The 24,410-nt window shown below is 41.7% G+C and overlaps 2 protein-coding genes across 4 annotated transcripts in view; both read right to left on the bottom strand.

The window, feature by feature from the left end:
* Positions 1 to 13,013, bottom strand: part of spag9b (sperm associated antigen 9b) — a 38,985-nt gene extending 25,972 nt beyond the window's left edge. For 2 of the 3 annotated variants that reach the window (XM_030077074.1, XM_030077076.1), the window contains exons 1-3: positions 12,380 to 12,679; positions 3,572 to 3,692; positions 743 to 813 (exon numbers count right to left, since the gene is read on the bottom strand). In XM_030077074.1, the coding sequence (XP_029932934.1) occupies positions 743 to 813; positions 3,572 to 3,692; positions 12,380 to 12,679 (492 nt within the window). Of the gene's footprint in view, positions 1 to 742; positions 814 to 3,571; positions 3,693 to 12,379 lie in introns of all 3 variants that reach the window. The other variant, XM_030077075.1, reaches the window with a different exon arrangement.
* Positions 13,014 to 13,745: 732 nt separating this feature from the next.
* On the bottom strand, positions 13,746 to 22,475 carry daglb (diacylglycerol lipase, beta). Its single transcript, XM_030078212.1, has 15 exons — positions 22,381 to 22,475; positions 21,541 to 21,692; positions 20,820 to 20,994; positions 20,196 to 20,463; positions 19,764 to 19,886; positions 19,427 to 19,554; positions 18,974 to 19,100; positions 18,681 to 18,764; positions 17,412 to 17,489; positions 17,219 to 17,299; positions 16,458 to 16,585; positions 15,973 to 16,041; positions 15,413 to 15,485; positions 15,067 to 15,320; positions 13,746 to 14,947 (listed from the first exon to the last, which is right to left on the bottom strand). Exons 1-15 carry the CDS (start codon positions 22,473 to 22,475, stop codon positions 14,752 to 14,754), a joined length of 2,031 nt encoding a protein of 676 aa, XP_029934072.1. The 3' UTR covers positions 13,746 to 14,751.
* Positions 22,476 to 24,410: the final 1,935 nt, after the last annotated feature.

Raw genomic sequence — 24,410 nt, 5'->3', positions numbered from 1 at the left:
ATGTGAAAGGTTTAATTAAAAATTCCATGTTTCCTACTCAGTATTATTCAGATTGGCAGTGGGCTGCGGAATCTGTTTGCAATGCATTATGGATGACCAACCCAATGAGGCCAAAAGCTCAGTAGACAACATACTTGATGCTTGCGTACTTCTCATAAACTACCTTTGCTTTCTACACCTCAAAGGTCAGCTCCATATTTCTAATTCTCTTTGTCTTCACTGATCCTTTGATCCTCACTGTGTTCTGTTTCCCTCGCAGAAGGCTAAAAACAGCACTGCTTTGTTGGTCTACATCAATGAAAGAAAATCGAATATCCATATCTGACGTCCATGTGCAAGACAATGAACATTCAGAAACTATTCAGCGTCTTTTTGCATGATTGGCGGTGTTGAAATAAAAAGAAAAATGGATTATTTTGCTGACAGTCTTTTCCATACATCCCTCATGAGTTAATACTGTTCAGAAGCACCTTTGAAAGCTTCAGGGATACATCATTTTCAGATGTGCATGTGGATTTGGGGATTTTCTCCTACTATTCCATGTAGACTTAAAAGTATGGGTCAGAAATCTTGTGAAAGCATAAAAAAAAATCAATATGGTTGAAACCATTTGGAGGACACTTTGTGGGGAGCAACTGCACGCAAAAATGTGCAATGATGTCCATCTGCTTGTGCTTACTCATGCATTCACTCTTTCTGACACACACACACACGCACACACTTTTATTCTGGTCCAGCTTACCTCTGTGTGTCTTTGATGGAGGGCATTGTATTCCTTCCTGAGCTCTGATTCTCTCTCCTCTAATCTGCTAACTGCATGAGAAAGGGGTAAAAAATGACTTGAGTACATCACATAAACAGACAACAGGATGACTGGAAGAATTCACTAAATGAAATAGAAGCACACTGTCAAAAAAGGCCATTGACCACCTAATGATGGCTGGCTTTGTGAAAAAGCAAGGATCAAACTGTTCCACTGATGAACTATCTGTCATTCTAAAGTCCAGTATTTTTGTTTTAAGTGGGCCAATTCAGAGGTAGGATCTTAAGCGCCAATCAAGTAAAGCAACAGTGGCTGTAATAACATCTCACAGCCACAAGGGGTCCTCAGTGCACCAAGAAAGCCCTCCCCAGTTTCCAAATAAAGTCTAGTGAATCTGTTTTTTCCACCACAACTGAATCACAAGGTTGTCCATAAAATCTGACTCTTACTATAATGAGTAATATGGGTTCAGACACAGCTGAAAGAGCACAGCCACTCAACTCTAACAACAGCAGAGCTAATTCTGAAAACCACATCAATTTAAGAGACTCTTCATCTGTGCAGGATGACACATCAGCTCCTTCCGCCTCTGATTATACAGGACTGAAAAAGTAACTGGCATTGCTGTATTTTAGCGTATGTGGTATGCAATCAAAAAACTCATAAAATTAAGTTCGGCAGATAGGATACACATGGCACTCTCTCCTTTAAAACCTAATCTGTTGCAAGTGAGTTAAGAACCACACGCTACTACTACACTATCAAAGGGCCAAAAGTGCCACACACAGTTCCCATACAAATGAACTACAGACCCATCTATGCAGAATACATCCATCCCAGTTACATCCAGCCTTCAGACCACAACTTGGTTATTCCATTGTGTGTGTGGCTCTTGGCTGCCAACGACTGTTTGTGGTCAAAACAACCAGACAATCTTCATGTGTTTTCAGATGACTGCCCGAGAAAAGCTGAAAGTGGAGACACTAAAACTTCCCATCGGCTTGGTTACAGTGGCTGTGCACTGAGCACCGGTCCAGAGCTGATAACGCTAATTCACAGCACCTTCCATACTTATCACTCCATGCATCACAGCTCAGCTTTCAAATCCAAAAATAGGCCTCTTCTCAGGTGTTTCACCATGCTCAGGTACAGAGTTTGGAAAAATTTAACACCTACGCCATTGACAAAGTGAAGATTCAGACAACAGCTGCATGGTATCATGTCAACTGTTATTCAGGCAGAAAGAGGAAGAGTAGAACAGAAATAACCTGGTTCAGAAACAGAGGTGTAGAGAGAACAAGGGATGTGACCCCAAAGGAAAGCCCCACAGAGAAAAGCTGACAATCTTTTCAAAGAGGAAAAAAATGTATATGGTAAGTAAAAGGGGGTACATCTGCTCCCTCTGATTAGCAGCTGTGGAGGCAAGGTTAAGATCTGGGTTAGATTTAGGCATTTTGGCATCTAGTTCCTACTTAAGGATCAGTATAGAGCCACACAACATATTTTCAAAAATAAGTACAGAAGATGCCATACAAAGTCTTCTTATTTAAATAAAGGGTGAGGTGACAGAAAGAAAGAAAGAAAAGCAAGCGCTTCAGTCCATTAGACTGTCATCAGGGCTTGTGCTGTACAATTAAAGAGGCCTTTCAAAGGCAAGGACTGATTAAGCTGACAAGATCAGCTGTGTCAGGTCAGGCACTGTGGTGACTAAGATCACAGCAACTAAAAAAAAAAAAAAAAAAAAAACATTAGAATATGTTGTTTTGACTTTATCTTTATTTCTACGATCATTTGAAAAAATAAGTTGAGACCAGTGGACAGAGAAGAAAACTGAAGAGGAACTGAAAAGACAGTAGGTTCACATTATTTGCTTACTGATCTAAGCCATACAGCTGTCATATCTGTCCAGTGAATTAATAGCAATTTTATCAGTGGAATTCTGCAAATGACTCCAGGAAAAAAGGAAAAAGGTCACACTGACAGAACTAAAAACAAATCTTCACTAAAAACACAATATTTCCCCCAGGCTTATGTTATGACCATGCAGTAGAACAGCCAGAGTCACACACTCAAACACAATGCAGTCATACACTCATCATGTGGGTCTCTTCTGATGCTCTGCAAAAGATATTTTTACAAGGAGGAATAACAAGGAATAACAGTGTAGATTATTGTAGAAATTCCTGCAACCATAAAATAATCATACAAGAGCAAAGCGCTTGGAAAAGATACAGAATACAACCTGAGGCAGATCAAAGGGATGTTTTCCCTATTCCTGTATCTTTATTCTCAATGAAATCGGTTGTTCATATGAATATAGAGTCTGAGTCAAAATGGGCACATACTACGTACTTAATCTAAGTTTAAATAAATTGGTGTAACAGCTTTATCCAATCTTGGAGTATGTGCAGTGGATTCTATTACAGCTCATTTGATGGGCTCAACAGGCCAGTTCTCACATTATGTTAGTAGTGGTCTTTATTCACTGGGGCAGTGAAGTCCATCTGCTCTCTGGTATCAGACTGACAAACTGTCACAAGACCTGCAAACACTTAATGCCTCTCAGAGGGCATCCCTGGTGTGTACCAGGTACTCCTCATGTGGTGGGGACTTGCCTCCCATATGGGGACAAAAAAGCAAGTCCCCTTAATGAAAATCACTAATTTTAGGGTGAAGACTTGGAATAAATTTAGGGAAACTTTAGGGTTATGTTGAAGTTAAGGGTCAGGGTTATGGTAAGTCTCCAGGAAATGAATTAAGTCTATGTAACGGCCTCTGAAGTGATGGAAACACGATGGATGGACTTACTCTGGTCTGCATAGTTTTTCGTCTTCATCTCTAGCTGGCGTGTGTGTGACTCCAGCATCACCAGTCGACCCTGGAGGTCCTTCTTCTCACCTTCCTGGGAATCTTCCAAGGCAATGTACCTCTACAAACCAAGAGAGGAAACAGAGGGAGAATGTAACATTAGACTCAATTTGCTGAACTTTGCTTTAGTGTTGTGGACTTGGTGCGGTTGATGATTTGTGTACGGTTGCAACAAGAGAAAGGAATCTGACACATGTATGTGGACGGGTCATTAAGTCAGTGACTTGTCTGACACTGGCTTTGCTTCAAATGACCTTACAATCACCAGCAATAAACCCTGAGTATGTATAAAAGAGAGAGAGAAGTGAAATGGAAACCTTGTGTGGACTTGTGTGATAAAGATCGAAGCATGCACACAGAGCTGACACCACTGGAAAATGGACAGCCCCTATCTGTCTTCAGCTCCATTGTGAATGTCACTTAACCTCTCTGCACAACAGGTGCACAGCGCCAGCTTCTTGGCACACATGCAAACAGCCACCATACGGCCTTTGTGAATGTATGCGCTCCTTCACAGTTGTCAGGTCTGTGGTGGGAGGCAGACAGCGTGTCATTCAGAGCTCAAATTGACACTCAGATGAAGAGTTAAGACAGTGAGCCTGTGCACTCTCTGTAAGGGCACAAACACACACTTAGTTTGCTCAGAGAGTTAGTAACAGTTGATGTCATGTTTAAGTTTGGGATTTTGATTTTCACGGCAGCAGCGACTGCCAACCTCAGTCCTTCTCTGAGGGTATCTGTGATTAGAAACCTGTGGTTATTCTTGTTTGTGATAATAAGTCTCTGTGTTGCAACAGGCACCATCAATGGTGTTTTGGATATTTCTTTGTACCTGAAGGGTCCCTAAAGGTTTAAACAAACACGTATCCTCTGGCGTAATGTGAATAAGTGGGTTCAAAAACTGTTTCAAAGTAATTGGCTGAGCTGTGACCAAGATGCTCAATCAATTATGATGATGCTGATAATAATAATGCGATAACTGATTGATCCCTGTAGGGATATGATTATTTTCTCTCTCCACAGGAAAGTCAGAGGTCATGATCAACAACAGAGCAGCACATGCAGGTTCAACATCGTGCTCAGGAACATCAGCAGGGTGGATGCCTGCAGCGCTGACACAGAGGGATTCAACTCAGCGTGGCAGTTCCTGTAACCACTAAACCACCATGCTACCTCAATATAATCCTGTTAAGGCTGGGTCACCCCTTTGCTTCCCAGTGGCAATTTACCAACACTGCACAACTAGATTAGACAAGATGAAAATGCAGTGATCCCTGTGAGAAAACTGGGTCTTTGAGCAAACAAACAAGATACTGCAAAATAGGGTAGAAATGAAAACAGAGCAAAAGGGGATACTAAATATGCCCAAGTGCACTGTTGAAACATAGACAATACAAATAAGGCTATATGAAGATATATAATTAACTGCATGTTATGCAGAAGTGCAGCAGCAGTATGTCATACTTAGGGCTGGGTATTGGCAAGGACCTCACAATATAATACGTACCACGATACATGAGCCACAATACTATTTGTATCACGATACACCGCAATACTTTGCAGAAGAACTGACAGAAAATGTATAAATACAGCACAAAATACAACCTATTGCACAACATCTGGGTAGACTAGTAAAATAAATTACATAATAAATTGAGTGACAAACTGACTAAAAACAGTTTAATTGAAAACTCCAATTTATTAAAACAGAATGAGCACAATGCACTGGCCTAACAAAGTACACTACAATGTAAATGTCATATATGAAAATCAAGAGCATAAATGATATTGATCAATACAAGGTGAAAAATATCCCAACTGTATCGATCATTGTGAGACAAAACATAATAATGTAACAACATCTGGGAAACACATTACACCGGGTGACCTCCCCCATTTATCCTTGCCCCTGTGTTAACATGAGAAAAAGTCTGGGGAAACTTAGAGATGAATGTGAACGTCAAAGGGCTAATTTTGGTTTTGTAGCCCTCTTGCCTGGTTCTAATGATACCTCAGCTGATCAGTTAAATCAGGTGTCTGAGGCTGGGTTAAGTGTGTGTATTTCCCATGAACATGCCGTCTTATGATGTGGGCACTCGGTGTGGGTGAGATGCCTAGCGGTTGGCCCCTCAGTGGGAGACAGACGCACATCTGCAGGGGAAGCAGATCACCTGAGTGTCCTGCTCCGCCTCTGGCATAGAGAACAAGCAGGCTCTTCTTTATATGAACGTCACACCACAACCATTGAGGTGATCTGTGACATCTGCCGCAGGTGTTTCTTCAAGATGTCTTTTGTGAATTCTCTCCTAAAACATTAGCTTTTAACCACAAGTCAGTCAGTACTGAGATACTCTTCGATAACTGTGGGCTATTCAGCGTTTTCACAGTGTACAACTCTTCATTTATGGCAATCCATCTTCAAATGTTTTCTTTATTGAGCAGTATTCAAGCAAATGAAACAATATTTACAGTAGACAAAATGTATCTTCAATTTTGATGCTATTTTTCACAGATCTCCCTAATACTCATGATTAGTGCAATTAGTTTTTCAGTTTCCTATGAATTCTTCAAGTTTTTCCTGGCTGTTATACATAATTTAGCAATTTTAGACCATTTTGGGCTATGTTAACTTGTGATGGGAATTTGTGATTTTACAGACTAAATTGTTAACATAAAAAATAATCAATAAGTTGATGAATAGTGAAAATGGTTTCAGCGCTAATTTAGACACCTGACAGGAGAACACACTGTTACTTTACATGAGCTGCTGAGAGGTATGGAGATATCTACAGCTAACTCTCTCAAGTCACAGGACCACACATAATCTGGCATTTTCAGATTAACAAACTGTTGTGTTTCAATGTATGTGTATAATTACTATACTGTTAGTAATGTTTTCTAACACTAGTGTATTCTCAGTAGAAAACCTGAAGACTGTTGATCAACAAGGGAGCCAGAGAGCGGTGATCAGGACACTGAAACAAGAGGTAAACATGTAATCACCAAGAAAGCACCACAGGCCTTAAGAATCTGTACTTTTGCTACAGTGTTGTGGGGAATTACTGGGGGGGTGCAGAGGTTAGAGAATTAGGGCCCAGGGGGGTCTGCAAAGCCCTTTGAGTATCTAAAGAACTGACACACTAGTAGTAGAGGACCAGTTCCCATGTAAATCTACTAAGAGCATTAACATAGCACCACGCTAGACCAGACGCTAGACGGCCATGCTTGTTGGTGGGGAAACATCCATAATCTGTGTGTGTACACAAACACACACGCACAGCACAGTCCTGCTCAAACACATCACACACAGAGACTTTCTAAATAGGGAAAGCTATCTCAGGCAGCTACATGTCCAAAATAAATTATTCCTTCATGTGTGGTGGAATAATGGTTTGCAGGTTAATTAGGGACAAATTTTGAGTCGCTAACTGGATGAGGATTTGGAGAAAATGCAGAATCCTGCTCCTTAACATAAAGAAAGGAAACAACTGTAGTGGAAACAGTTACACCAATTATAAAAGTTGAAGTATGGATGACACACTCCAACACTGCTCCACACACTCATGTCAGCCTACAGACCCAACAATCCCTCACTCTCTCTCTCTCTCTCTCTCTCACACACACACACATACACCGTGCTGTTCATCATATGACCCAGGGAAGGGAGGTGTGCATATGACAGCGCTCCAGAGAATGAGTGTTCCACTGATTTAACGTGCACTCTGCAAAGTTCTTCCCCCCACGCTCCATGTATAATGCTCCCTTTGTCCCCCGAGCATGCATGCGCACATACACACACAAATACAAGTGTACACACATGCATGCACCAACACACACACACACACACACACACACACACACACACACACACACACAGGGCTCCACTGTATTGGCACTCAATTGACAGAGAGTGCAATAAACTCCTTTCAGTCTTCAGTGGCTTGGCTGTGGGTTGTTACTGGGGCATCTGGGAAAACTAGGGTGTGTAAGGACTTGGCCGACAGATACAGCGCAGCGATGTAAACTGACCAAAAAAAACTACCGCAGCATGTCCGGCACGATAATTCCATTACAATGACATGGTTCATACGAATATTACCAGATTCATTCTTTAGATACAAGATGCATCCTCTTGGGCAAGTACAGACTAGACAGCTGCAAATCATTAAGTGAAAAGTTCAGAGATGATAATCTGGGATGCAAGACTGACAGGGATGAAGATATGAATTAGGTAAATATGGAGAAAGTTGGAATTACACTGACTCTGATAATGGGTACTTTCAGTGTGTTCATATGACATCGCAGATTCCAGAGAAGTGCCTTACTGCACAGATAAAGCTTAGGTTTCAATCTTTGTTTTACTCATTAACGTGAATCTCTAATCCCGAAAGGCTGATGATAAATGGACAGGTCGAGGTTTGATCCCTTGCTCAAGGACACTTAGATTCAAACAGTATGTTCATCAGCAGTCATGGGCCTTATCTATGACCTCAGTACACTAAACCCCAACACTATGTTATATTGCATGATGTTATAATCTCACTTCTCTGAATCTCTATGAATGTTCTACACTGACATCATAAAAATTTAATATTTAATATACACTAAAATATATTTTCTTGTCAGGTGTCCCCAAGGCAAAATCACTTTTAAAAATGCAGGTCTGTGGCTCAGTGAAAGTCAACTTGCGGGTCCAGAACATTAAAGTTTGAAAATCCCTCTCCAATGTCAGCTCTCCAATGGTATGATATTGTAAACCTGTTGCCCCAGCTCCCATTTGCTATCATGTGAGGGATCAATTTCCTGGCACCGTCTTTGGCCTCTCTTACATCATCACAGAGTGTGATGTCATGCTGCTGCATAATCCAAACCAGGACGCTGAAGGTCTGAGGACAACCGTGACCGGACAAAAAAAAAAAAAAAAAAAACAAGAGGGAAGTGCTGCTTTTTCCCTGAGAATTTCCTGCCCAGCCCTGGCCTTTTCCTCTTCTCTGTCTGTTGAGTCAAAACACTAGGAAGAGATATTCCTCTCAAGCTTGGAGCAGCCAAAAACACCACTTGGCTTGTTCTGTATGTTTGCTGGGTAAGATTATTCTGCTTCTTTGATTGCACGAGCGACTTGCTGCCCAAATGAGCAGCTTAGTAACTGAGACCGAGCCATAGTCTAAAGTCGCCTCCACTGCGAAGGCAGTTGTTTTGTTGTTTAGATGCTTGACATCACATCCATCTGTGTGTGTAACAAATTTCTTCAGCTGTACGACACTTGAAGTCTACCGGTGTGAAAAGGCCCTAATGCAATACACAACTTAGTCACAGCTGTGAGCAAGTCACACATTACTGAGGAAGAATCACAGGGAGGTCAGAAGGATGATGACAGGAGTGAGATGTGGGAAGGTTGTGCAAGTGTGTGTGTGTGTGTGTGTGTGTACGCCTTGTGGAGTGAGTCATGGGTTTCTGCTGTTGGCAGTTACATCTCAAAACACAGCAAACAAATCTGCATCATGATATTTTAACTCAGTACCATCACAGATGTCAGATCAGAGGACGATAACAATAATGAGATTTAACACAATAATTTTGCTATTCGTTATTAATGGTAAATATAACACTGGGGGAAATCCCCTGCTGCGCTGGATGCAACACATTTCACATTTCTGGTTTCTTTAAAATAAACAGAAGAAGAACTGGATAGGTAGCATGAGTTGTGATAGCCGACAGACACAGACAAAGAAAAAATCCCCACCAACAGAAACTCGAGGTTCAGCAGAAAACCCAAAGAAAAAGACCTCACAGTTCTGCCCATACTGTTTCACTAACAGGTGATCTTTGGGGCGTGCAGTGCTCAAACACCACAGCGATGAGTGCTTAGCTCCAGACACGAAGACAAAGTGTAAAAACAGCAACTATTTCAGATTACCACTTTAAACCATATATGACTAAAAAGATAATCAGGTTCCACCTCAGTTGAAGTCTGTTAATTTAAGTCTATTATATACTTTATCCTGGACAGGTCACTGAGAAAAAAAGTCGGAACCTACTGCAGAGTAGGTGTGGGACTTCCTATTGGGATAGATTATTGATACACTTGTGCCAAGTATGGACATTTGAATTTTCACAATAAATTGCACAGATCTACTTTTGAGTTCCTATGAGGCCTGTTTGTCCCTGGACTTTAGATATTTTAACTGGAACAGTTCGGTTAGGTACATGTTGCATTGTGATTGCCCATTCACGCTGCCACATTGAAATGTAAGGAAGTTAAACTAAATTTCCTATAGAGTGCCTGTGGTCTCAGGCCTAAATTGGTCTTCCTTCATAAGAAATACTGCATGGCCAAAATGAAGCCATCAGAGTAGCAAGCAAGCTGCCTGTCCGAGCTCAGGGCGGGCTATTCAATGACCAGGCATTTCATACAGCTGCCTGAAAAGCAGCATGACTCATGTCTTCCAGCCAAGACTGTCACTGCGCAAAATCAATCATTGCAAATTTTAAAGTGAGATATTTTTGTTCCAGACAATAATATACCCAAGCAAAATTCCCATGAGCACAAATCTGATGAAATTGCATGTTAGGAACCTCCCATAAATTAACTCACTGCTTTGTGACCTATTGCACTTGTCATTCAATGTTTCAACATCAAGACAAATGCCAGCACTGAGGAGTGGCAACACACACACACATACCTCAATACAGAACTCAAAAGCGTTCCTCCACCTTCCCAACAAATCATGACAAGTCAAAAGTTTTCCAGCACTCTAATTTCAGATTTAATCCCAGTGTTTTGAGTTAACAAGTTCTTTGCTGTGTTAATTCACTGAATCTTAATTTAGTTTTTATGTCTGTGTTTTAACCCTTCAATCAAATCCAGACCACAGAAGCAAGTACTCATTCTGTTGGGATCAAATAAGTAGAGATTGCAAGATTAATAAGTAAGATTAAGTTCACAAACCCCTGCAGTCGCCCATGGTTGCTACTGGTGCTCAAATGAAACAATGCTTGTGCATTTAACATGAATATGCTGTGCATCTGTGAGCTGTAAACAGTAAAAATTAATATACTTCCAGAAGAATTAATTTCATTTTTACAGATTAGAGCTCATAAACACACAGCATGTCTCCTTCAAGCCATAAAACAGCTTTAAATGGAATAGCTGTCTTTTATTAACATTTTCTCATGTCATCTGCCTGGTGCTATTATTTGTTTATTTTAGTGTAGTCACAGCTGTTTGAACTTCATAGCAACAGGTTTAAGACAGACAGTTGTTAGATTGCTGTGGTGCGTGGGTTGAAACGGTTATCATTAGACACGCTGACACACTCAAGCTACATATCTAGCAACACTGGAGGCACTGACAGTGTGAGGAAACTCTAGGTGTGTGAGAAATGTGTATAGGACAGGAGTAGAGCTGAGAGTTAGGACTGAGTGGCAATGGGCCAGCTGTGAAAAATACATAACTAGGGCTGCAGGTTATGCAGCTTATGCTTTCAACTCATCAGTGTGCCTGTTGCTGCCTTGGGCTTAGCACAAACCTAGCTGCAGCTGATTAAGTGTCAGCACCTTTAGATTTATATGGCAAGGTTCTTTGTAAGGAGAAAAACTGATGTTTGATGTTACAAGACTAACAGGAAGAGTCAAAATGAGCTGTGTGAAAAGAGGCAGATGAGGGACTAGAATAACAGGTCTAAATCAAAAGGCAATTAAGCTCTATTAAACAAATTCATGACTGCAGGTTTGCACTCATTGTGAAATATAAAGACTGATCAGCTCATTAGACATAAACAGTACTGAACTGCTAAAGAGTATGCAAATACATGTCTTATTTTGGTTGAATCAAATAAGGGAGTGCATGCTTTTCAACAAGATGGTCTATGTGACATGGAGCTGAAAATGATCAGCAAAAGTCTTCAGTTGTTCTTGGTGTATGAAGCAGACAAGACAGCAGCCACCAAGCAAAACAAATCAGCGACTGGTGTGCATGCATCTGCTGCTTGACTGGAAAATGGGTTAGGGCGTATTACCCGTTACATTGCAGTGATAAGCCTAAAGCTTCATGCAGCACTACCAGCAAGGACAGACAGGTCCCAGGGGCGGCATCCATGGTGACATGAACTAGAAACTTAACTACAGTCAGTTCTTCAGTTTCTTAGTGCTTTTTATGCTCCAACTGCTGCAGACTCGTGGTCAGACAGCCATCCCCATGAAGTTGCTCTGCAGGTTTAAGGTATTTCTTGGTTAGTTGAGCAAAATTATAGCCCTAAAACAAACTGAGAGGGAATGACAGAACACAACATTCAGGACTTTGGCAGTTGTATTGTTGTCATACCAAACTCATGCCTAATTACATATGACTCAACACCTGTTGTGACTCGTTAGGAGCCATTCATCAGTTCAGCACACATCCATTGCACTAAGCAGTAGTTATTTCAGTAATATCTCAACTTTTAGTATTATATTTGGTCATTCCCGCATTTCTTCCACTAGAACACAAAGATGTTTTGCCCAGTGTGAACCAATTTCAAAAGCTATAAAACTGCTGCATGGTGAAATCTCCCAAAGTTGAAGCAAAAAAGTTCTTGATATGCGCTTGGTTATTGTGTTCGTACGTTTGCCAATAAGCACAGCAATGTTGAACTGTCACGTTTTCACCTGATAGTGGCATATCGGTGTCTCCCTACAGGAGATAACGTATCTTATGTCTGTTAGATTGTAATTAATTGAGTAGTTTATGAGTTCTCTAATCAAACCCACCTCTTCGGCATGTTTCCTCAGTGCCTTCTCTCGTTCGTACTGGGTAACGAGCTGCTCGTTGTCCTCCTTCAGCAGCTCCAGCTCCACTTCGTGCTCCTGGTTGACAGCAAACACCGAGTCCAAGTTCTCCAGCACGGCGACGACCAGCGGCATCAGCTCTTTCACCACGTCTTCGTCATATTTTCCGATAAGCCGCTCAAACTCACGGTATATCGAGCTGGCCAGCCCAGAGACCCGCTCAGACATCATAGTCGAGGTGCCCGAGTCGTCCTGGTACAGGACCGCGTCGTCCAGCTCCATTTTCTTGCTTCCACTTCCACTTCTCTCCCAGCTAACGAGCTAGCCACAGGCTTCAGCTGTCCAGAAGCTGTCCGCCTTCTTACTTTAAGCACAACTAAATTACGCCCCTAATACATTGTTCGACTGCTATAAGTCCTACGGAAGAGACGCTGTTACTAAACAACTTCTAGTTTCTAACTCAAATGGACGGTTGACTTTAAAAGCTAGCCTGCTAGCTAGCAGTACTGAAAAGTCTTTACTTGGCTCCGCTTTTTAGTTTCCCAGTCCAACAGATGAGCTCCTGTTGCTGCCTTCACGGGCCGTCGGAAATATTGGAATCAGAGCACTCGAACGAATCAACGGAGTGTTAAACGCTGCTGAGAAAGTCGGGATTTTATCTTCTGATAAGGGAGCTGCTTAAGAGTTGACGTTTAGGGGGCGGAGAACATGGAAGAGTAATGGACTTGAACATTATGTGTTACTATGTGCCATTTGTATAAATTAGCGTCGCTGCAAAGTTATTCATACTCTTTGATTAACTTTAGTTATCACTTATACATCAAGTTCTGGCAAATTAAATAATTAAAACAATCACATGACTTGTATATTGTTCTCCCTTTTATTTCATCGCTTCAGCACAAATAGGTTCTGTGTCATTTGGTTTCTAAAGTCGAGAAGCTACAGAAAGTAACTTCTGTAACAGTCAGTTTTATTGTTCAGATTAAAAGCATTTGAATGCATGACTTCCAAACTTCCAGGAGGGATCTTACGAGTAGCATTTAAATGCAGCATGTGTTGTTGACGGGACCGTCGCACTGACGTCACATGCTAAAGAGGGCTGGTAGGATAGAGGGAAAACTGCAGCTAATCCTTAGTGATCTATTCATTAGAAACACTTTGAAATTATTTGACTGCCCCTCCCCCAATTTACATATGTACGGTTCGGAGTTAAAAGACTAATCCAAATTTTTACGCTTAGAGTTTTCTAAAACGCGGGTAATTGGCACTTAGTTCAACAGGTTGCTTTAACTGAGGCCCCAAAACTGCTCGGGCCTGGCGTTATATAACTCAAACCGAGAACTAAGTGTGTGCTTCATAAAATGCTTTATTTGCATCAAGGAGTCCACGGTAATCTATTCAGGATGTGACAATGCAGACAGCTGATTCCACGTTTATATATCACCTGATCAAATGACATGTAATATCCATTGGAAGTAAACAGTATCCAACAAAATGTAATTTAGCAAGTAAGTCTTTTTACTCGTAACACCCATCCCTTTTATGTTGAACATAATGCACTTCTCAAACTGCACTGTAGAAAATGCAGGAGAAACATTCTTGTCAATGCACTGCATTCAGCATTTTTCCTCTGTAAAGCAATATTGTTGACTTGTTCTTCTGTGATGCATAGGCACTATTCACCCTGATTTTCAAAGTCTCAACAACTTAAATAAACAAACCACACTTACTATGCTACAAACACATAACACTGTTAAAGTCAGGTTTGAGGTACACACTGACCTTCAATCCTCACTCACATCTTGGATCAGACCTTTCCACAGATGAGGAAGACCGTTTCTGTCACTGTATCAGTGACCAAGGGACGCCTCTACCAGCATTACCAACGAAAAATGCAGAGCACGGAAATTACAGTAAAACTGCATCACTATCTAACTTTGTACACAAAGCACATTCAATGATCATGGCATTATGTTCAATATGAAAGTAATAAAATATCAATAAATCCTATGCATTAAATTAAATTAAAAGTGCAATTCAACATCCATGTCCACGAGAGACAGTGGTCTGTCTTAATGAGTCAGATTCATTTATAGAGATCGTGACAGGTGAATCTCCATGGTTTCATTTCTTTCATGACAATCATGTTCCAAATGTCTGGGTTTGAGAGCAGGCTGAAGGATCAGGCCTGGACCCAAAACAAGGAGAGGGGCTGTGATCACAGGCTGGGTGTATTAGTATTTCAGACGATCCTTTCAGACCAAAACAGCAGAGTGGCTTACACACAGAGAGAAGTGGACAAAAGATAGGGGCTGTGACAGCAGGTATGAGGAGGACAGTCTGTGCTGTACATTTCAGATTACATTCTGATGGCTGTTGGTTGTTGACGACGGGCAGAGGGAGAACGACCTGTCGCTGGTCAGACTGCGGAGTGCGTGCAGCACAGCGTCCGGCATGTGGTCTGTCAGCATCCTTGGGTTTATCAAAATGCTCCTGAACGCCATTTCACTGGACCACTCGGCCCGGTATCTGGCCTGGGAAAAACAGGACCTGGAAGGGTCAAGAAAAAAGAAATATAAGAGGAAATTAGGGTCACAGGTCAATGAGTAAATCAGTGCAAACCTGGTATGAGGTGCATGCAGCATGAGAGTATGGTCTAAGAGATAAACCTCCGAGACGGTCCTTCTTCTGTGATGTGCAGAATACGACCAGGCAGGAAGAGGGGTAGGTGGGCAGGAGTGTGGGCGGGGGAATCCTCCGAAGCCAGGCTTTGATAGGACGATGAGTGGCGAATGATGAGTGATTCCTCCCCAAGCAGCGGCTGGCTCAGCTCCTCTTCCCTCCTGTTGTCCATCTCAGTCGGGAAGTCGTCCGGGTCACCTCCAAACAGCTCGTACCAACAACCCTGCAGCAGGATGCGGTACTGCAAGAGAGCAAAAGATAGGCGGATTTAATGGATACAAAGACACATTTCTGTTTTGTCCAGTGCCGACATTTGTCTACAGAGCTCCTCACCTTGGGCTTGTTGCAGTTTGACACCATTTTTAGTATCCTTTTCTTCAAATCCTCCATATTAGGGATACTTAATCTGTAATAGAAGTAAGTGGTAGGGAATGAACAGAGGAGAAAGTGAAGGGAATGTCCGTATTTACAAATTATTTTTCGTGTTTCTTTTTTGTCATTTCTGCACTGTAATCAGGGCATCTCTGTAAAAGAAAATGTTCTCTCGATGGCTCACCCTGCCTAGATAAAGATTTGAAATGTTGCAAACAGAAAATGCAAGTAAGAGAACAGAGAAACAGGGAGTTTGAGTTGCACTCATTTTCTCCTACTCTGTGCCTGTAATAACAGGGCAGAGCCAAAAATAGTCTCCCCATCACTGCGAAGTCTATAATAGTCTGTTCACCACACTGTATTCATATTGTTGCTCTGAACAGAGGACCTTCCAGAGTCCTTCACACACAAACACAGGTTTACCTTCAGTGATACAGCTAATCGTGACATAAACCTCAATAGTATCCGATATTTACTCAGGATAAATGCCACTTTCATAAGCTGTAAAAAGTGCTATTTACCTGGGCACCAGGTCCTTCCCCAGGACAACAGAAACCACAAAGTCCTTAGAGTAATCAGCCAACGCTTTACTGCAGATCGAGAGAACATAGAGCAAAAATGTTAAAGCCCCATTTAGGTTGGCAAGTGTGTCTAATACTTAACAGTACGTAATAAAACAAAGCTGTTTTCAATTACTGTGAACACTGTACACTTTCATTCAGTCCAGGAAAACTATTAGTCCAGGAAATATAGTGTGCCTCTGGGTTAAGAGGTATGAAGCTGTCTAGTTTTTGAAAATACAACAACAAAATCCAATTTGAACAATGTTTTTAATACACATATTTGACCATGTATGTATATAAGCAGAGGAATTCCTGAACTATGGGATCTTTGACTGTTCACTTTGAATTCAACAAAGAACCGAGCCAGGACTTGACGATAAGAGCTGCCAACAAAACAGTTACAACTGTGCTGCAAAGTTTGTCTTCATCTATCTCTTTCTTACCTCATGAGGCCCCCTGGTGGAGAGAAGGAGTAGCACTGCAGGGTGGGGAAGGAATTGCGTAATAGGACGGCCAGCAGGGAAGACGTGCCTGCACCCAGACTGTGGCCTGTGATGACCAGTTTATACTCCTACAAATACACAGCGACACAAACACAGTCCACAGTTACTGTGTTATTCACACGCTGTTCCCTCTGCAAGATGTCATTTTTATTAAATGGTTTCTTCTGCAGCAACAGTGAGCTTGCCCATGCAAACATGACTCAAATTTGCTTCTTCAAAATTCAAGAAACAGGAATACAACCCAGCAGATAATTGATAGATGAGACAAAGCAGCTGCACCTCTAATCTCTCAAGAGTCTTGCTTTCAGACGGTTGAGCAGTGCTATGCCTGCAGGTGTGAATGATGTAAAAATCCATTTGCTTTAGAGTGAAGATAACAAGCTCATATTTAAATACAGAGTGTTCCATTGTTGACAATCACGTTTGGCTTGTACGTTCATGTCATGAAGCTAATCTGTACCCCAGAAATCTTGTGTATCCTGTTTATTCTGTCAGGGGAGGAGTAACATGTGGCTACAGCAGGGAATTGAGTTTTCCACTAAAAAACAAAAGCGAAGCAGCATTTTTGAATTTTCATCTTAAGTTGCCTTCAATCTGTTGCTGCCTAAAGAGGATTTATCAGCTGGGATGTCATTTAAACAAAACACAAAGTGCCCTGCTGTGGCTGAGCTGTAATTTCAGAGCCTGCTTCTGACTCTTACCGGTGCGATGGAGAAAGCCTGGTTCAAGATGCCATCATTGACCAGCTTCTTATAGATGTAACCGGCTGCCTGCGACATGCCCTGCAGGAGGTGGAGTCAAAGACACAGCAGCGTTACCTTCGCAAGAATCACAACACAGTTTGGGATTTTCACACACACAGATGGATAGAGGTGTGTTTCAATGCCCGCTCACCTTGTGAGCATAGCAGGCTCCAGACACTCCCTCCACAGGCAGGTTCTCACATTCAGCAGACAAGTCGGTCAGGACATCCTGCAGGACAGAGTGTGTGTAAAATTAACAAGTATGAAATTTAGGGTTATAGATTAAATTTTAAGTTGTAAAGTTAAGTTGTAAATTTTATAGCAAATTGTAACTGTTTACATGAATGACAAATCAATTCTGAACAGATGTGCTTTTGATGCAACTTCTTCAAGGAATGACCATACATAGAGATTATGTATTCCGACCAAACAAACTATTTACTCTCAGCATTTACCCTAATTTAACAGATTATCCATGCTTATACCATCCTCTTCATGGTGAAAAACTTTGATTAGATGAGGTGTTTTATTTTATTAGAATATTATTCTGATTGGTAATATTAAGCTCCATGTGAACCAAGACTCCCTTAACATTCTTTCTTTCTTTCAACATGCAATCACGCAATAACACACACACACACACACACACCCCACCATCACATTTTCACTTTCCATTATGCCCTCTTTTTTATTACCAGCACTAATTTAGTTGCTTTTGTTCTGCTTCCTTGTTATCCGCATTTTGTTCTCCCTGTATCATTTTCCCACCATGTACTGTGTTATGACTGATTTTCAGTCATCTGTGGTCTTTTATTTTAGACTCTCTCTTGGACCACTTGGTTGTGGTTGTTTTTTTAAATTTTACATACACAGACACACACACAGACACACACACACACACTGCATTCATTATGGCATTGTACTGCTGTCACTTCACTTCTGTATTTCATCACTGGAATAGGTCAAACTAAACTAGGCTGAAACTGGCATTCTTTAAAGCTCAGTTTTTCAGTGGTTTACAGTCAGCATGGTGATAACTTAATATTGTCAACTCAACAAATTAAGGTCAAATAAACACTGCTTCTATATAAAATCATCATTGTAGAGTTTTATTCATATTATGGCATTCTGATGCTGTGACTGGAGATTTTTCTTACCTTAAACCCATAAATGAACGATTAATACAATCAGAGCTACAATTATGATCCTAAAAACTATCTTTTCTAATGTACAAGAGTTGGATTGCAAAAGAGGAAAAAACCCAACAAAAAATGGAAATTAGCAGCCATATCTGATATATTTAGTTTATAAATTCAATGTAAAGGCCACCTGATCATTCTCAATTTGTTTACAGTTATTTGAGTTTCTAGAGTTAACATATTCAAAAGGAAAATAGTGACCAGTGGGCGTTCTTGCTCACCTTGAGTGACAGCGTTCCTCTGACAGCCACCAGAACGGCTTCTCTCTTATGATCCAGAGCCACAAAGAAGGGGATCTCATAGATCTGCAACAAACCAAACAGGTTTAATGATCAGTATGTACAGACAGTTCAATTCACTGAGACTGTAAGACTGGCACTGTCATTCAAGTGAGAAAACCTGGGGAAACTATAAACAATAAGAATCAGAATCAGAAATAATTTATTGACCCCCAAAGGGAAACTGGGTAACACATTAGAGTGTTGAGAAGAGGGGAGGCAGATGAGGTCTGTACCTGGTTGTGGAAGCTGACATGGATAAAGTCTCTGTACTGCAGACCTGTACTGTGCAGGATCGATGAGAAATGACAGCCGAGATGGTCTCCTCCAACAATGTCATACTCAGCGGTTTGGCTCCTGCAGCTGACACACAAATACACATGCACATTATTGCATCAGCCATGCATTTCACACTTTAGAAATCTGGATTTACTGACTGACTACAACTTAACAGAGGTAGTGCAACTTTTAAATGTTGTCTATTGTTTAAATGTTAAATATCTGAGATGCAAAACATGTAAACCCAGCTATATTCATACGCAGTAATTTGCCACATCAAAATTGCTGCAGTAAATTGTCCAATTTTTAATCTTTCTTTTGGCAGCCCATATTTTTACATTTAGTCTTCTGCATTTCCAACCTGATAAGTCCCATAGATCAGCCTGACCTAAACAAAGAGAATGACTTACCAGTCTCCACTGAGTTTGCAGGGAGCAGTAAAGAGGTTGGAGTAAATGTACAGTGGCCAGCCATAGGCTGCGGCAGCAAACTGCATACAGTGGGCTGCTTTTTCCAACTCCATCTCAAAATCCTCACCCTTCAAATAGTAAAAGATACACAATTATACATTAGGGATTTAGAAAAACAGTAGACTGTATAAAGACTAATGATTGACTGTTTTACTGAACAAAGAGATGGCTAATTACAAGGTGGCAGAACAGTTTCCTTATAATGAACCACGTGGGGATCCTAGTACCTGCAAAGAAACCTCCTGGTTTACCAATGTGACCTAACTACAGGACTTACAATGGGGGAAGAGGGGCTGTGAATCACTACATCATCTGGGTCTCTGCACTGCTCCATCTTGTCCTGCTCCTGGTGAAGCAGAGCCAAACCAGCTGCGATGTCACTGGGAACCAGGTCTGTGTCCTGCAACACACACACACCATGTTTCAGTGCATCTGCTATTAGTAAAACACCATATACAGCACCTTTGTACAACACACATCTACATACCCAGACAGTTTTTTTTTTTTTGATACCACCAAATTTGACCTGCTCATATTTTTCCCATTTCTTTCTTTGCTGTATCCTACCATTTGCTGCAGAAACAACCCCATTTCTCCACAAGGATCATTTCAACTGAATCAGATCTGAACTAATGTAAAGGTTATAACAGACCTGCTAGTTTAAACATGCAAAGGCAGACAGTGACACTAAGGAGGGGGTTTCCCTTACAGAGAAGAAGCCACTGACGAGCTGGGCGATGCTGGAGAAGGCAGCCCTGTGACTTTCGTCCTGCGGCAGGCAGCAGCACAGCAGCCGCAGCCTGCTCTCCCACACCTTAGTGGCCAGGGAGCGAGCTGTAAACAGGAACTGGCTGCCCTCGCTGCTCTGAAGGTCTCGCACGCCCAACTGCTCTATGGCAGGAGGCTGAGGACGGGGATCCCCAAGTGGGTCAAACACAAACAGCACCCCCAACACCGTGAAGAGCAGTATGACCCAGCTGTTATAGCAAAGAAAGAGAGGTTGTAGATCAAAGCGCATTTTCAGTTGTATCTCATCCCTGACGGCTTTATGTACCAAATATCAAAAGCAAGCTCAAGAATGTAATTGTGAATTAACTGATGGAAAATTGTGGCCGTTCAAATGATGTTTAAAAAAATGTAACTGTTTATTGACCATTAAGGTACAAATGTGAATTGGCACCACATTATGTGTAGGTCTTTGTGCAGTGATGTGATCATTGATCAACATAACCCAAGATGCAAGAAATAATGGTCTAAGGACAAAAAAAAAAATTTTGGCAAAAATAGGGAGATGCTGAGTGCTGAAAGAAAATCACATCCCTGTTCAACCCACCTGGCAACCACCGCTGCAATAACAGCGCCCACCGTGGCAGGATCACAGCCTTGGCTGTCATCGGACACCCACATTGCCCCCAGACAGGCCCACACCAGCTCAGGGATGTAGAGGAGCGCTCGCAGGTACACCAGCGCAGGGATGGAGCGCCGTGGGCCAGGGTTCATGATGGTACCTGGGAAACAATACAGCACTCATATCCCTGCTAAACATGACAAAACATGAGGTTTATGTGTAACCACCACAGCCACATATTAGGGCTGGGATGATATGCTAATAGCCTGATTCAATACTATTATGACACTTAGGTGCTGATTCAATATGTCAGGCATCAAAGGACCCCCTTGGAAATGCCAGATTTTCCCTAACCAAAGTTTTGCCTAACTTTAAATCAATTCACTAATAAAACTTTATTTAAAAAAAAAATGAATCAAGACACTTAATGATTTTTCCCACCCCTTCCGCATATCCTGTCAGAATTTTCTCCAACTAGGCACCGAACCCCAATGTGCTTATTTACTAGGTTTCTGTGGGTAACAGTATCAGCTAAATCCCTAAAATCAAAATGTATTTGAACTCCACCATCCAGGAGGTCACTGGGATTAACTATGCCAAGCCATTTTATAAATTTAGCTCACATCAGGTTGAGGAAATCCTAAACACACTTGTCATGTTAGGCTGCTGGGAAATTGTGGCTGAATGGTAGCAAACTGTGATTTACCTTGCGCACTGACGTAGACAATAGCACACAGTGACAGGATGATCAGTGCCAGCAAGACCAAAAGTCCGACGAGGTAGCTGTGGAGAACACCACCGCCGCTGCAGTCAAAACTGCCCTTATGAAGCGTGTACAGGATCAGGGTGCCGATCCACCTGAGGAACACAGGCCAGCAAAGAGAGGTTTTAACCCTCCTATTATCTTTGGGGTTAATTTGACCACACTCAATTTTTAACATCTCTAAATACAAGATTAACATCTTTTTTTACCTTTCCTAATTTAATGGAGACAAATGGGTAAACATAAAGTTAATGTGGTGATATGTTTTCAATGTACTGCACACATTTGATTTGGCACACATCGGTGTTTCACTGAGGTCAGTTTGAATAGGTCGGTAAGAAAGATCAACATTTTACACACATTTTTTAGTTGTTTTGGATGGCACTGAGAAACTGCAACATGCCATTTCTAATCTTTAAAATACTTCGCTCTGCTCACATAACACAACCTCACCTGTAGTGTGAGAACCTGTCTAGCTCACATGACATTTGGGAGGGAAAAACCTGATTCCCACAAGAACTGTGATGTATAAGAGTGGCTGAGTGTGGGGATTATGTTTTATTTAAAGAGCTATTTCAGCAGTCAGCAAGACACAATGTACCTGACACATAAACCTGGGTAACAGTTACTATTACAATCATTTTTTGGAGGTTTAAATTACTGGGGTCAAACTGATCCCAACTGATGAATGCTGTTAGTACATCTGAAGGTAACAGGGGGTTAAACATGATTTAGGATTAAAGATCACTTGCAGCTGAGATGGTGATTCACGGCCATACATACCAAATTATACGGACGAACAGCTCAAAGGCGCCGGGGAACACGAGGTCATCACTGGCGATCCCCCAGCGCCGGCCAAACACCACCATCCCGGGCATGTTGACAGCCGACTGATCAACTAAACAGGCTACTGATGGTAGTCCAACCGGTTAGCCGGGAAAAATAGTCGGTAGGTTTCTAACAAGCGATGTCCACGATAAGCCAGTTGCATGACTTCACTAACACAGACACTACACCGACTAGCAGCGAGCCGTTACGGTCACATCCTGATGCGCCGTGTTGCCTCACAGCTCTGATTCCCGTCAGTCGCTGTCAAAATACCCAACAAGCTAACGGCGGAGGCTAACGAGTGCAGGCTAACTAGCGAGGCGAGGCCTGTTGTAGCGTTAAGAGCAGTGTTGTAATTTACCACCAGTCATTTGGCACTACACCTGGTTTAAATTGGTTATCTAATGTAACGTCGCGTTTGCTGTTAAAAACGATAAGAGCTGTTACTGCTACTTGAATTGCTTTGGTTTAAAAAATTAGCTGGCTAGCAAAAAAAAAAAAAAAAAAAGGCTCTCTAGCTAGCTAAAAATTATTGTTGTTCTATATGACAGTCACGCCGTTTAGTTTGGGGAAATGCTACGTGTCGACACCTAGCTCTGCGACTAATGTTACCTACTGTCACTGGGATTTATGTTGCACGAAGTGTAAGCGCAGAAAACCTGCCCTCACTTGTTTTGTTTTGCTCGCAAACCTGCCGTGTCCGTGTCATAACCACACCCTTCCGCAACACAGAGCGCCGTAGAAAAGTTCCGCCGTAACTGAGCTGGCGAATGAGGAGCAGGGTTGCCAAGTCCACGTTTTTTCCGCCAAATTGGGCTACTTTTTAAGCGTTGCCGCGGCGGGTAACAAATTTTGTCCGCGGGTTGGGCTTGGGCAGACCTGTGGCATACAGATGATGAATAATGCCTATGAGTAAAGATTCATATTTTGAATGACTAATGAAATCTGTTGCCACGAGTTTGAGCCCACCAGAGAGATGCTGGCCTTGTTCAGTACAGTTCTGTATGACAGGGACCAGGGCGAGGGATCTCAACATGTCTAAAAAGAAACTGGACAGCGCTGTAAATAGTTCAAGTTCAGTTTTTTCCCGTTCTTTTTTATGTTGGAGACAGCCAGCAGTTTAACAGGTGAGCTGAAATGATTTTCAATTGCCTTTGCCTGGGAAATTGCAATTATAGCAATGCTGTTGGACTTTAAAAGCAACATATATGGATTTTTATGGCCATATTTTTAGTTCTGGTATTGGGCTGATTTTTGGGCCGTTTTTATACCCGGTTGGGCGGGTTTTGAGCTGGTTTTGAGTTGCTGTTTGGCTGCTTTTGTCTCACAGATCTGGCAACCCTGATGAGGAGCGCGGAAAGGTGATGAAGGAAGACTGGCAGTGTTAAGACATAACGCCCGCTGATGGGGAAATACAGGAAAATCTCTCAAGATCAACATTTCTCAAGGGTCGCTCCACTTGTCAGTGCAGCACACAGCTGAACACGTCAACTCTAATGAAACATCAGATCCTGTGATTGGCTTTCATGTTATTTCTTTGGTTTGTGTATGTTTATTATTATTAGATTCCCTACCTACAATTCATATTTTTAAAAGTCTGTTAAATACAGTCCTTACAGAACAATGTCACTGTCTGATATAGGCCACTTACAACATGTTGTTGAGTTTTTATTTTATTTTATTTTATTTTTTTTCTCCTCTTTCTGCTTAGTGCTGGTGATCCTAGCCCTGGATTAGCCTGTATTGTCTTGTTAGCCTTTGTCTTTGTGAAATGGTACCCCTGTGTGTGTCTATGTGTAATTGGTGTCCTTCTGTGTTTGAAACTTTCTTTATGCTGCCATTTTGACCAGGACTCCCTGGAAGAAGAGACATTGTGTCTCAATGGGACCTTCCTGGTAAAATAAAGGATAAATAAATTAGTATCATTATTATTATTATTATTACTCCAAGATGTAGCACACTAAACAGAGGGTGTTCACTAGCCC

The sequence above is a fragment of the Myripristis murdjan genome, chromosome 19 (assembly GCF_902150065.1).
Source record: "Myripristis murdjan chromosome 19, fMyrMur1.1, whole genome shotgun sequence".
Classification (NCBI taxonomy): domain Eukaryota; kingdom Metazoa; phylum Chordata; class Actinopteri; order Holocentriformes; family Holocentridae; genus Myripristis; species Myripristis murdjan.
This window is presented reverse-complemented; position numbering and strand designations above follow the sequence as displayed.